Source organism: Mustela nigripes, chromosome 13 (assembly GCF_022355385.1).
Source record: "Mustela nigripes isolate SB6536 chromosome 13, MUSNIG.SB6536, whole genome shotgun sequence".
Classification (NCBI taxonomy): domain Eukaryota; kingdom Metazoa; phylum Chordata; class Mammalia; order Carnivora; family Mustelidae; genus Mustela; species Mustela nigripes.
In genome coordinates this window covers 117896180-117909925 of record NC_081569.1, presented here as the reverse complement: position 1 = coordinate 117909925, position 13746 = coordinate 117896180, and the positions used below count along the sequence as shown (strand labels likewise).

General features: G+C 47.2%; 1 protein-coding gene across 5 annotated transcripts in view; it reads right to left on the bottom strand.

The window, feature by feature from the left end:
• FOXN3 (forkhead box N3) overlaps positions 1 to 13746 on the bottom strand; it is a 397011-nt gene that overhangs the window by 39698 nt on the left and 343567 nt on the right. For 2 of the 5 annotated variants that reach the window (XM_059373546.1, XM_059373547.1), the window contains one exon: positions 11624 to 11701. The exons of the other annotated variants lie outside the window; for them this stretch is intronic. In XM_059373546.1, coding sequence (XP_059229529.1) covers positions 11624 to 11701 — 78 coding nt within the window. The remainder of the gene's footprint in view (positions 1 to 11623; positions 11702 to 13746) is intronic. 5 annotated transcript variants of the gene reach the window in all.

Sequence of the window (13746 nt, the reverse complement as noted above, 5' to 3'; positions counted from 1 at the left end):
TATATTCCTTGCAGGTGCCCTTCCCTTTGCACCTCATTCAGTGTAAATCCACTTAATGGGTTCTCTGGTTCTCTTGACGTCTCCCTCCCTGGAGATGTGGTAACTCTGAGCCAGGGAGCAGAGGAGACATCAGGGATTTTGGAAAAGGGGATTCCGACACCGGGAGGAGGAATACAGGGAATTAATGCTGAAGGCCTCTAGACCCTGGAACTGTATTTGTTTCGAAAACATCCTGCTTGGTCCTGGCTTCTTCAAGCAGGGATGGAGCCAAAGTCCACCACTGAGCTGGGACCTGGAATGGGGGGGGGGGGGGGTTTCCTGAGAGCCCTGAGAACGGAAGGTCCTGGCCACACTCATGTCTCAGTTAAGAAGGCTTTGGCTGTCTGAGGCAAACCCAGTGATAGAACCAGGCCCAGAGATCCCCAGCATAGGAACCGAAAGCCCGCGGCACAGTGAGAGCACCCGAGGACAGACAGGGCGCGCCCCCGGCCAGAAGTCCTAGGGAGCACCGGTACGTGCGGCTCGAGTCCTCTTCTCCCTCTCCACTGTTAGCTCTTCTTTCTCAACTGCCGCTTCTCCCCACCAACAGAAGATCCATTCCTGCCCAGTGCCCAGCCAGAAAGCCGCCTCCTCTGCTCGTGAAGGTCACGGGGCTGCAGGCAAGCCCGGCGCGCGCTCCCGCAGCTCCAGCTGCTCGCCTGGCAGCCCGGCCCCCACCCGGCAGCGCGGCCTTGCTGCTGCTGACAACTGAATATTTCCATTTGCACGGCAGCGTCCGTGAGGTCTGTCTTCAACCGGGAGATGTGCAAAGCCTCTTTTTCCAGAAGCAGAGATCTCGTCTTGGAGTGACACTGGCAGGTGTGTTAGCAAGAGGAACCGTCACTCACAACCCTGACATCAGAATTCCAAGGCACAAATCAGCTGCTTGCCCCTTTGCATCGCTTTCCTCCCTAAGATGAAAGCAAGAGGAACCGTAGGGGGAACTCTGAACACCAGGCTCACTTTGTCCGGGAACGTGTGTATTACACTGACTCACAAGAATTTCAAAAGGGACCACGGAAGCATTGATTTCTCCCAGCTCTGACAGTAGACTGCCATCAGACAGACGCATTAGCAACCTGAAACTTACCCCATGCCTTCTGCACAAACGTCTACCATACTGAATCTGACGCACTGTCCCATGTAATGTCCAGCATCTGTAGGTGCCCATGCCGCACACAGTTACGCAGCTGAAACGACCTTTGTGGCAAGTTTTTCCTATGCTGAAATCAACTTCCTTCCTTAAGAGCTCCTTCTCAAACACCTGGAAGGGGAGACCACTGCGACACCACAGTTGACCCCACAGCAGTGAGATGCCACGGCGTGGGTTATGTTAGGCTCTCCGCCTGGGGGTGATGCCCAGCACTTCCCTTTACTACTCCCAGACCAGTCCCAGGGTCTTCTAGGAACCCATTTGCAGTCAGAGGACATGGATGGGTGTGGGGAGAACAAATAAGAAAATAATTCATCTGCTTACGACCCAATGAGTAATCAGTTACGGTATCCCCAGAGAGGACGCCCCAAGAGGCTGGAACCGGAGAATCATGCAGGAAGGAGAGATTCACAGCTGGAGGCAGCATGGAGGGGCAGGGAGTTCAGAGCAATGTGTCATTCCCCACCTTGACCCTCTGTACACCTATATCGTGGGGATGTGAGTTCAAGGACGTATGGCAGAATTCTCCCACTTTGCTGTAATTGATTTTTCAAATGAAAGTTTAGTATGTTCTTTGGGGAGCGGCCAATCTACCCACCGCCCAGAATGGCTCTCCCCACCACCACGCCATGTGCCTGTGGCAAAAGAGGAAGACCAGACCCCCAGGTCTGCAAGTAGAGGGAGACGGAGGGCAGCAAAACTAGTGCCTAGCCCACAGGGTTGTGTGAGAAGATGGACAATGAAGCCAGCCCACAGGAAGTCACCCTCTGGGGAGGCCGAGTGTGACAGGGAGGTGAAGGGCCGGGCAGGATGACCGAAAGCTCACATCACTGTCTTCAGGTTTTTCGCTACCTAGTCAGGAGGTCTCTGAACGCCCAAAGGGCTCCAAGGCAGGAAGGCGATCAAGAATGGACCAGGGAGGGGCGCCTGGGTGGCTCAGTGGGTTAAAGCCTCTGCCTTCAGCTCAAGTCATGATCCCAGGGTCCTGGGATCTAGCCCCGCATCCGGCTCTCTGCTCAGCAGGAAGCCTGCTTCCTCCTCCTCCTCTCTCTCTCTCTCTCTGCCTGCCTCTCTGCCTACTTGTGATCTCTGTCAAATAAATATCTTAAAGGGGCGCCTGGGTGGCTCAGTGGGTTAAGCCGCTGCCTTCGGCTCAGGTCATGATCTCAGGGTCGTGGGATCGAGTCCCGCATCGGGCTCTCTGCTCAGCAGGGAGCCTGTCTCCTCCTCTCTCTCTCTCTGTGCCTGCCTCTCTGCCTGTTTGTGATCTGTCTCTGTCAAATAAATAAATAAAATCTTTAAAATAAATAGATAGATAGATAGATAAAATCTTAAAAAAAAAAAAAAAAAAAAAAAAAAAGAATGGACCATGGAGGAAGGGGACTTCTGCATGCCTTTAGCCCTCAGAAAGCAAATGGCTCTCTGGTCACTGGCTTCCCAAATGAAAGTCAGAAGAATTTACTATTAAAACACAGTTACTTAAATCCTGCCTGGGGCATCTTATCAAGAGATCAGAAGGAAATACAGATACAAGCAGGTCCCCTTCCTTACAGATAAAGACAGACAGACAGACACACACACCAATCACCCACGGACACCTGCTGGCAAGTGGGTCCTTGAAAGTCATCTCTTTCTCCCTTAGAGACCCAAGCTTCAGATACAGAGAGGAAAGAAAGGAGGCGGAAGCACGTTTCCCACGACAGACTTGGAGGTCCGAACTCCTGCTTCAGTCGGTACATCCCTCACGGAGGACCCCAGCGCTGCTTTTGGGCAGCGGGAGCCTGGCCTTCCTTGCTAGGCAGTGATGCTCAAAGCTGCCAGTCCATCCCCTCGGCTGTTCTTTCAACGCGAACTGTGGCTGCTGAGTCTTAGGACTACTGGTCACTGTGCCTGTCTGGGCCTCGGTTTTAATGCCGAGTCTTTCACGCTTTCTGGTCTAATCCTCTCCATCCTGCCCCCCAATGCATTAAAGGGGAAAAAAAAAAGAAAAAAAAAAGACTAAAGCAAATCTTTATTTGCTTGGTATTTTTTTTAACCTTTGTGTAGTTCTCTGAAACACATTTGTTCAGAAACAACCTACATTATGAAATATTATCAGTTGAGAAATAAAAATAAAAGTACCAGCAAAGCACTTCTTTTCCGTCATCGTACAGGGTCTTCCCCTAATGTCTGTCTCAAACTGGCTCCTGGGATGTCCTGAACCTCTTAGGGGTGCACAGTCGGTGGGTACACTGAGGAGCCTGTGATAATATAACGGGTACTGACTCCGTTTCCACACTCTGCAGAGTGTGTCCTCAGTTGCACATGACCCACAGGCACCACCCACCCATTGCTGAGAATGAAAAATACCATCACACTGATAATCAGCAATTCCTTTCAGATCCAGTGCAAAACCGACATAAAGACTCAAGATGAACGCTGTTCGTATCATGAGCATAAAAGGATTAAGCTTCCCACTCAACAAAATCGAAGCCCAACACGGGTGCTACTGGGAGAGAAATGAGGGGGAGTTGAGGTTGGAAGGAGATTCCAACCTTCTCTAAGGAAGAGCCCAGAACTCCAAGAGTCCAAAGGCAAGGAGGTTGGGAATGACTGGCCTGGGCTTAAAATTTAGTCTGACCATAAAGTAGAAGGCTGATCTTCCGGTGGGTGAATTTCTGAAAACAGAAATCTGTTCTGAAGACAATGCTCACAGAAGTTTCCAGAACGGTTTTGTTTCTGGGAATGGATGCAATCCTGAAACAAGGACTGTGGTTGTAAGGAGTCTACTTTGACGGATCCCCCTTTCTGGGGGGTTGGGGAGGGGATGTGTTCCATAAAAACAAAACAAAAAAACCAAACCAAACCAAACCAAACCTGAGCTCCTTACTTGCCAGCCCCACAGTACAAGTGGTTAAAATACCTCGTACATAAAATACTAAGGGAGTGTAATGTGGAATAAAGTAAACCTAAGTGCTGAGGGCAAGACCTCTGTCAGGGGAGCATGCTTTTAGAAGAAGTGAGTTCAGGCCAAACCTGATGTCCTCTTACTTATTCCAGAACTATCAATGCTAAGCCAAATAAAGGTTTTCAGTTTGTGTCTGGGGCATATCTGTTTTTGAAAAATAATCAAGAGAGATGACCATCACCAGACACTATAATGAACAGACGCGGGCAGGCTCTGAAGGTGAAAGTGACAACAGGCGACGGTGTGGTCGGGACGGTCTGCTCCCACCGGGGCTGCTGCAGGGACAGAACCATCCGGAGACAGCTTCACAGGCTGACCCAGCAAGCTGGTGATCAGGTTGCTTCGTGAGAATGGAGTTCATTCCCTTACCACGAGACGCGTATTTCATCTTTCAGTAGGAAAAACGTTCCAGTAAGGATGATGCGGGCGAAACTGCACAAAGACTAGCGCTGGACAGAAAAGGGGAAGGTAAGGTCTGTCAACTGCCACTGAGCCAGCCGCTGTGGCTCTCTCACCCTTGCAAGACTCTTCTAGGAGGCGTTCAGCAGATTCTCACCAAGCCCAAGTCCCACCTGGGGGTCTTCAGGCTCCGGCTGAGCAGTTGAGCAGAGTAGCCACTGTCCTTTCAAAGTAAGGGCTCGGGGGGGGGGGTGGCTGAGGAGTGGAAGAGAGGGGAAATGAAACTGATGATCTTTTTTTAAGCATATCCAGGCTTTGCCACCAAGGGAGACTCCTGGCGATGGGAACTCGGCCCACCCTTGGAGGCCGGAGAGGCCCAGCTGACCGCTGTCCCCTGAGATGATTCCCACCCTAGACAATGTGCGTGTGCAGTGAGGCAAGACAGGATGCAGGAGACAGACTTAAGGACGAGAGACACCCCAGAAATCTGGACTTTGGCTTGAATTATGATGGAGGGAAAAATGCTGGGAGGCCTTCATCTCTTCCCTTGCCCCGTATTTATTTCTCACTCTGCTTCTCCTGGGTAAGAAAAAGAACAGGTTTTTGGGGTACCTGGGTGGCCCAGTCATTAAGTGTCTACCTGCAGCTCAGGTTATGATCCCAGGGTTCTGGGATCGAGCCCCGCATCCAACTCCCTGCTCAGCGGGAAGCCTGCTTCTCCCTCTCCCACTCCCCCTGCTTGCGTTCCTCTCTTGCTGTGTCTCGCTCTGTCAAATAAATAAATAAAATCTTAAAAGAAAAGAAAAAGCCAATTTTTTAAAGGTTTTTGCTTTTTAAACAGAAATGCTCTTGACAGAGCCAATCTCACCTGAGACTGAATCCACATACTCAATAGTCTTCTTTGAAAGTTATTTTTCAGGCGGTCTGCTGTATTTTGCACGTGGATGACAGGATTATGGCAAAACGGGACGAATGAACTAAAACCTGGTGCACCCCCCTTTTAAGCAACTTCCCCCAGGAGCCCCCTCTCCTCTGGCGCCTCCTGCCAAAGAAGGCTCCAAATCCCTTTTAGAACTAGCGTCCGGTGCCAGAGTCACCTGGTGGGGGTTCATGGGGTCCTGGAGCGGAGGGATGGCTGGCTGTGCCTTGAGTGTGTGGGGACAAGCCATATATGGCTCTGCCACACGCAGCCCCGCCACAAAGCCTCCTCTGCAAACCTCCACTGTGGTCTCTCCCTGCCAGACACCCAGGGCTCTTCTCAAGCTCTTCTCAAGGTGACCAGTAACCTGCCTTGGGGTAGCTCCTAGTCACTTTTTGGGCATATGTAGCATCTGCTCAAAGAGATGACCTCCCTTGTCAGTGGGGACACACTTCCCCCTCTCAGTAGTCCCCATGGGAGGCTAGTGATCATTCACCTTCTGGAACACTACCTCTCTTCTCACAAGCCTGCCTTATTTGCACTCTGCGAAAAAGGAGGAATTCTTGTCATTGAATTCTTCATTTAGGAAGGATGCTGGCTTCAAGAGCAGAAGATACACTGAGGGCCGCAGGTGGCCATACATTCTACAGACTGAATCACAACTTCTACCTGAGTAGAACCTCTTCTCACTTGCTGAACTGCCACAGATGGCTGGCAAAGTATAAAGACAGTGACTCTACCAGGTTGTCAAGACCTGACCGAGCGCTTGCCTCCATCAAGGGTGTTCTGTTCCACAAGAAATGGACTTTTAAGGATGTCTCATTCATTCCTGATGAGTTTCCAGGCTCTGCTACTTCTAGAACCTACCACATGATCAACCACAAAAGCCTCCTTGTGCTTAGGTCGGGCTTAATACTTCCATATTCTGTGGTATAGCCTGCAATGCTGACTTTAAAAGCCAAAGAAACATTAATCTTAGTCTCCAGAGGGGCTTAGGGTTAGAGGCAAACAGGATGTGCTTCTGAGTAGTCTGTAAACTCATCAAAGAAGCTATACATACTATCGAGGTGCTAAAACATTTGGGTGGAGTCGGAGATCCACAGCAAACGGAAGAACTGCATGGTTAACTTCATTTGTGGCAACAGACTGGAGTCTCCAACACTTCCCACTTAAAGGCAACCGGTCTAGAGCAGGAAACATACATCATAAGACCAGAGCACCTTGTTGCACTAGAAAATGAGGACACTATCGAAGTCTATGGACTTCATTTCAAGTCTAACCTCAGGAACCTACTTGAGGGCCCTCCCATTGGACAAAGATGGGACAGTTTGAATTCCTATGAGGATGATAACTGCATTAAATTGAAATACATCAAAAATGCTTACATCTAATAGTTTTTAATGATATTTAAAAAAAAATATTGGAGCTCATTGGCCATCTGTGGGAAGTGCTAGGGAACTGACTCATGGTTTGAAAACTGATGAAAGCAAGAAGCAGGCAATGGCTCTGCCTTTTGTACACGAAATATACCTGACCTAGCTAAATGATTGAGATGTTCCTCTATATAGCCTGGGTGGCTCAGATGGGTGAGCGTCTGGCTCTTGGTTTTGGCTCAGATCATGTTCTCAGGGTCATAAGACCAAGCCTTAAGTCAGGCTCAGAGCATGCTCTCTCTCCCTCCCCCTCTCTAAAATAGATAAATAAATAAATAGATAGATAAATAGATAAATCTTTTTTTTTTTTTAAAGTATCCTAGATAATACACGAAAAAGGAATGGTAAAATTTTGCACTTGTAAAATTTTGCAAGCCTCTAATGAATTAATTTATCTAAGCACTGATAACCAATAGCTGTTAACATCACACAAAAAAGAAACAGATACAATGTATTACCCAATAGAGGTATGAACCCCTCTTAGAACTAAGTAATCTTACCCCCCAAAAAGGGTTCATCTGGAGACACTTGGCACTGTTTGTGGAGATATTTCAGTTGTTGTGACTGGTGTGTGTGTGTGTGTGTGTTTGTACACTACTGGCATCTAGTGTGTAGAGCCCAGAAATGCTGCAGACCATTGTACACTGTAGAGGACAGCCTCCCACAGCCAAGAATTATCTGGCCCTAAACATCAGTTGCCAAGGTTGAAAAAATCCTGTTCTGGATTTAATACCCAATTTATAGAAAATCCAGGGGACAAAGGAACAAGTTAAATGGCAACACAAGTTGAATCAGCAGAATTCAGACTGTAGCAAACTCTACAGAACAACTCAAATTCTTAACCAGCAGCAGCAGCAAGAAAAAACGACAGACTGGACAGATGATTATGGAAGGGAGCCAAGAGATGGAGAGATGTAAGGGACAGACCAATGGATTACAGTGTATGAACCTTATTTGGTTCCGGATTTGAAAACTAGTGGTTAGAAAAACTACAAGCAAGGGGGGCTGGGGTGTGCAGGAGGTTGAGTGTACCATTCTTGATTTTGGCTCAGGGCCTGATCCGAGGGGCATGGGATTGAGGCCCATGTTGGGATCTGCGCTCAGAATGGAGTCTTGAGATTTTTCCTCCCTATTCCTCTGCCCCTTCCTCTTGTGGGTGACCGCGCTTTCTCTCAAATAAATAAATCAATCTTAAAAACAAACCCCAAAACCAAAAAAAAAAAAAAAAAACCCAAAACAAAACAAAACAAAAAACCCTCCAAGCAATTGGGGAAAAGTAAACATTGATGAATTACTAAGGAATTATTTCTGAGATGTAACTGACATATAACATTACACAAGTTTAAAGTGTACAAAATAATTTGATATATACTGCAAAATAATAATGAAAAATAAACTCCCCACAGTAAGTTAACGTCCATTACCTCACACAGTTACAACGTTTTTCCCTTGTGATGAGAACTTTTAAGATCTAAGCAATTTATTAAAAACTTTAAGGTGTATTATTGATACCGTGACTGTGCTTTTTTACAGTTGATCTTAGCCAAAAGGCCGAGAAGCAATGTAACTGTGCTTTTTTTAAAAAAAGATTTTATTTATTTATTTGAGAGAGCACGCATGTGCACGAGCGGGGTGAGGGGGGTATTATGGAGGGGCAAGGGAGCAGGAGAGGCAGAGCTCGACTCAGGGCTTGATCCCAACACCCTAGGATTACAATCTGAGCAGATGGCAGATGGTTAACCAAATGAGCCACCCAGGCGTCCCGTGACTTTTTTTTTTTAAAAATATATATTTCCTGTCTTTTTGAGTTACATACTGAAATATACACAGAAGAAATTCCACAGTACTGGGGATATCCCAAATCCCTGTTCCTTGGGGGTAGAAGGTGGTGGGGAGTGGGAGAGGTACAGATGTAGCAACACACCTGGTCGGGATTTACTGATCATCAGGCGACAGGTGAAAGAGGTCTGTTCTGTTTTTTGCAACATATATTGAAATGTTCCAAATAAAAAATTTTAACAGAAAAAAAAGCAAAATGAAGGCAAAATAATACCAGTCCAACTGCAGCTGGTGTGGAATGTGCTCTTTATGAACAAAAATATGGCCCACGACATGGAGCTCCGGTGACTCTGGGCTCCCAGAAGGCCACTGGTGAATACTGGCTAGGTCTAGACTCACTGAAGTTTCACTTCCCTCTGGAACACGAGTTAAATTTGACCTTCCGCTGGAATAAGAGTTAAACAGGGCTTAAACGTGATGCTTAACCAGCGTGATAAAGCACAGCAGGCCCAATTTACTTTGTCTTACGGTGCATGCCTGGTTGAGGTTGGGGGAGTGTGCACGGGGCGGGGAACGGGGTCAGCACCCTCCTGACCCCTGAAGGCAATTAACTTATACTTCCAAGCAGGAGGTACCATTCTCTTTAACTCAGCAGGCAGAACTGTACATAATTAGAGGTCATAATTACGGCTCTCTTTTTAAAATGTGACCATAGTATCCAAATTGACCTCTTGTGGCAGCGCTGCCTACACGCTGGGAGTACATAAAAGGCGGGCACAGGCCCTACCCGGCGTCACAGTGATGGGCAGCCCGAGTCCCCAGGCAGTTTGCGAGGTCAGGCATCTATGCTTACTCCCCGTGGAACTCCGGTCTGTTTGGGGGTTTACTAATTATCATTTTTCACGGAGTAACGTTTCATTTCTTTGAATAGACACGGACTAGCCAAAGCTTCAGCATCATCTCTTTGACCATGGCAGAGAGGCAAAAGGAACCACTCGAATTAATAGGCTAGGAATGACTGCATATCGACTGTCTAATTCACCATGCAATATTGCCAACGTTGCAAAGATCAGTCCCCGATCATTTTCTCACTTGGGTGTTTTGTGAAGTTGCTGCAGAGACTCAACTTTACTTTAAAAATTTGGATTTATTGTTATTTTATGACCCCCCTCATAACTGGCCTCACCTAGCAATATTTCTAGCGTTTACGGCCCGAATCATTATACAGAACAAATCGTTTTGTGGGCAAATAGAACCCAGCCGGACTGCTTTCCGTTCGCAGCACAGAGTGATAGCATTCCTGAGCTAGCGGAGACCCTCGGAAACCATCCTACAGATGAAATGCCTGAGGCAGGTCCAGAGAGAGGGGAAGCCAGAGCCAGGGCAGAAAATCACGCACGGGGTGAGGAACTCCCGGAAACACTTAAGGACCCACTCGTGGTTTGTGCCTCACTTGGTGGTCACGATAATTCCAGTTCCCGCTTCCAACAGAAAACCCCGGCAGCTCCTCTGTGTCTCTCCTGCCCCTCAGGAGCACAGCCTCTTCACTTTTCACCAGGACTCATTAAATAACCCTGACAAACAGCAGCCAAGTTCCTTCCAACAATATTTTAAATCCCCAGTCAACGCTTGAAAAAATTGGAAAGAGGGATGGTACGGCACCAGCTAATCTTTTCCTGGCAGTAAAAAAGGGATCGAAAATTCCAAAGTTTGATACAAGTAGTTTCAAATGGATAAGACAGTGTCAAGTCACAACATGTACATAGTCGAGTGACAATCCTCGCTTGGAGGCAGGAGCTTCACAAAATGGCCCTGAGAAACAGGGTTGTGGGGGTTTTTTTGTTTTGTTTTGTTTTAAACCAATGTAGTTTTCTTGAATTGAACAGCCTGGGAGTGAATTATGGTTCTCTATATTTGTAAAAGCTCCTCTATTCAGAAAAGAAAAACTTAACGACTATTCAGAGATGTCCAAAACTAGAGTTTAAATAAAAGAATAATTGCCTTACTGCTTTTATAGGCATGTCAGTAGGAAGAAATACTACTTTACTACTTTATTTTCTTTTGGTTCAGTAAGAGAAGTCAAAGGAAGGAGTCTAAATACATCACAACAAAGGTATTTAATTGCGACCAGTTCATTTGCATCTCAATGTAAAGTCACTGCGTGAGATACCAGTGCGAAAGCATTGATAAAAGTTCAGGTTTCAGGGGTAAATTTCTTCAAGTTTACATTATTTCTTGAAACACTGCATGCAGCTACTCGGCCCAGAAACTCCAATTCCATGCTTCACAGGGATTCTGCAAAATACCTGCCCATGTATGCCACAGTTCCAGAACTGTGGCTTGACCCAGCACCCAGCAGGGCGTTGTCACTCAAACATCCTATTCACATGAAAAGGCTCGGGTCCCTAGAGCTCTGCTTTCCCCCTCAGTAAATCAGCCGCCACCATATTATCCCCAAGTGTTATTTGCTACAGTAATTTATATAACAAGCCACAAATGAAATCCCATCAGGGCCTAGATTTTGGTTCTGAACCGCACACTTCATTTAGCGGTGGCATCAGCCATGGCCCCAGCACCTGCTGATGGAAAGGGTTAAAAAGAGGGGTGCTGTGAGGTCAGCCCTTCCCGGCAGTGGTTCATCAGACTGAGCGTGTTTAAAAGCAAAACATTCCTTCCACATCACAAAACCCTGGGCATCTGCTGAGTGGCCAATTTGGCTTACTCTGCCGTGTTGCATTATATTCTCCAAAGAAACCACACAGTTTGGACCCCAGACACAATTAAGTTTTATGTATCTTCACACTGTCTTAGCTGCCTACTTTCTTCATCTAAGTACTTTGCAAAAAGCCAAAACCCAAACAGAACAGCTAATGAACCCAAAGCGGACTTCATTTTACCGATTCCATTTCACATAAAATTGTTAATTTATCTGATTCTTTCCTTTATTTCATTACCTTTCCACTGGAATAGCCCATGTCCCACCCAGTCAGCTGGTATCGTTCTGCACGTTTCTCTCTCTGCAGTTGTCCGTGCTGGAAGGACAAGAACCCAAACTCAAAGCAAGTCTGGAGATAAAGCTTCCCGAGTAAATTCATTTTTATCACCATCTTCAATGTTCCCAAGTGGCCAAGTCATCTTGGTCATGTTTATTAACTAAAGGTAATGGGAAAAATCCCAATCAGAGCTTTGGTGTATAGAACCACACAAATCAATTCTCTCTCCGTGAATGCGGATAGACGGTTCTGGGCTCCAGCCACGGAGTCTCACTGAGCCATCCTGGGACGGATCAGCCATACCCTGGCTTCTTGATAACCACCCGGAACCCAGCAGTTTGTTAGGAAGGAAAGAGCAGCTCACACTGAACCCTGCGCAAGAACCATCCAGAAAGAGGGGCAGGGGCACGTGGGCAGTCCTTAGAAAGACTGAATGCAGAAAGTGCAAGCAAACACTGGTATTTTGTGACATTTCTAGAAAGGTCCGCAGCTTTTATCCAGATCCCTCTTGGGTGGATTATACAGAACAGGGTAAGAATCACTGGCTTTGCATTCCCCTCATCAGAGACGAAGTCTCAAGCCAGAGTGCATCATTAGGACAGGACTAAAAGCCGTCCCCTTGCTCAAAGGAAGAATTATGATTCTTTGGTTTGAAATAATTTTGAAGTTTTTGCAATGCTAAGAAAAATGCATTTTGTTAAGGACTTAATGTATGTATCCCCCCAAGATGTCTATGTTGAAACTCTAAACCCTCACGTAAGGGTATTTGCAGATAGGGCCTTTGTGAAAGAATTAGGGTTAGATTAGGTCATGAGGTTGGAGCCCCCATGATGAGATTAGTGGTCCTAGAAGAATAGGGAGAGAGAGAAGAAAGCTGTCCCAAGTCCCACTGCCTGTGAGCACAGACGAAAGGCCATGGTGGGGTGGGGGGAATTCAGGGAGAGGCGGCAATCTCGCAGACCAGGAAGTGAGCTCTGTGAGCTCTTACTGGAAACCAACCCCCTGGTGCACCTTGGTGTTTCAGTTGGTTAAGTATCTGCCTTTGGCTCAGGTCATGATCCCAGGGTAATGGGATAGAGTCCCACATGGGGGCTTCCTGCTCAGTGGGGAGTCTGCTTCTCCTCTCCCTCCGCCTGCCACTCTACCTACTTGTGCCCACCCACGCTGCCCTCCGTCAGATAAATAAATAAAATCTCAAAACACCCCCTGGACGGCAGAGTCGTAGTGACAGCAGTCTCTCTCGTGGTTAGTTTCTAGAGGATTCTGGAAATCATTTCTGACAGGCCAGCCTGGTTTCAGCTCTTCCAACAATTTTTTAAGTCCTTAACTCCCTGTATGGCCTCCCTTTCCGCTTTAACCACTTAGAACGCTTGCCAGCTCCTGCCCTATATCCCAGAACACAGAACCAGGACATCACTGTAAAGAGAACCAAGGGAGCACTGCCTGCCTCCCTTGAGGGCAAGGAGAGGACAGCTGGTTAAATGAGAACCAGCCTGAAGCTGTTACATTCTGCAGCTCTCTGTTTTTAAAGACAGAAACCAGGGAGCGCAGATCCATTGAACTGATGGCATCTCTCTGGGCACCTGGCTGGCTCAGTTGGTAGAGCGTGTGACTACTGATCTCAGGGTTGAGAGTTCGAGCCCATGGTGGGTGTGGAGATTACTTCAAAAAATAACACCTTTAACTGACACAGTTTCAGAAAGATATACAAAGAGGGACCGGGCTTCTGTGTCTCACTAGGCTGGCGGGAGGAGCGGGAATCTCTTCACTCCCTTTTCTGCCTGAGTATACGTGTATGTCCTGGGCCATGATGGCCCGTACCCAGCTACCCATGATGGCCCGGCTCAGCGTCTCCCACAGCGAGGCCTGTCTCCTTTTAAGGCGTTTTGCAGATACAGCTTTTTGTTGTTGTTGTTGTTTAAACAAATTGAAGGTCTGTGGCAACCGTGAGTTAAGCAATTTATCAGAGCCATTTTCCCAATAGCGTTCAGTCACTTCGCGTGTGTATGTGTGTGTGTGTCCTTTTGGTAATTCTGTCAATATTTCCAACTTTTTCACCGTTTTTCTCTTAGCTCTGATCAGTG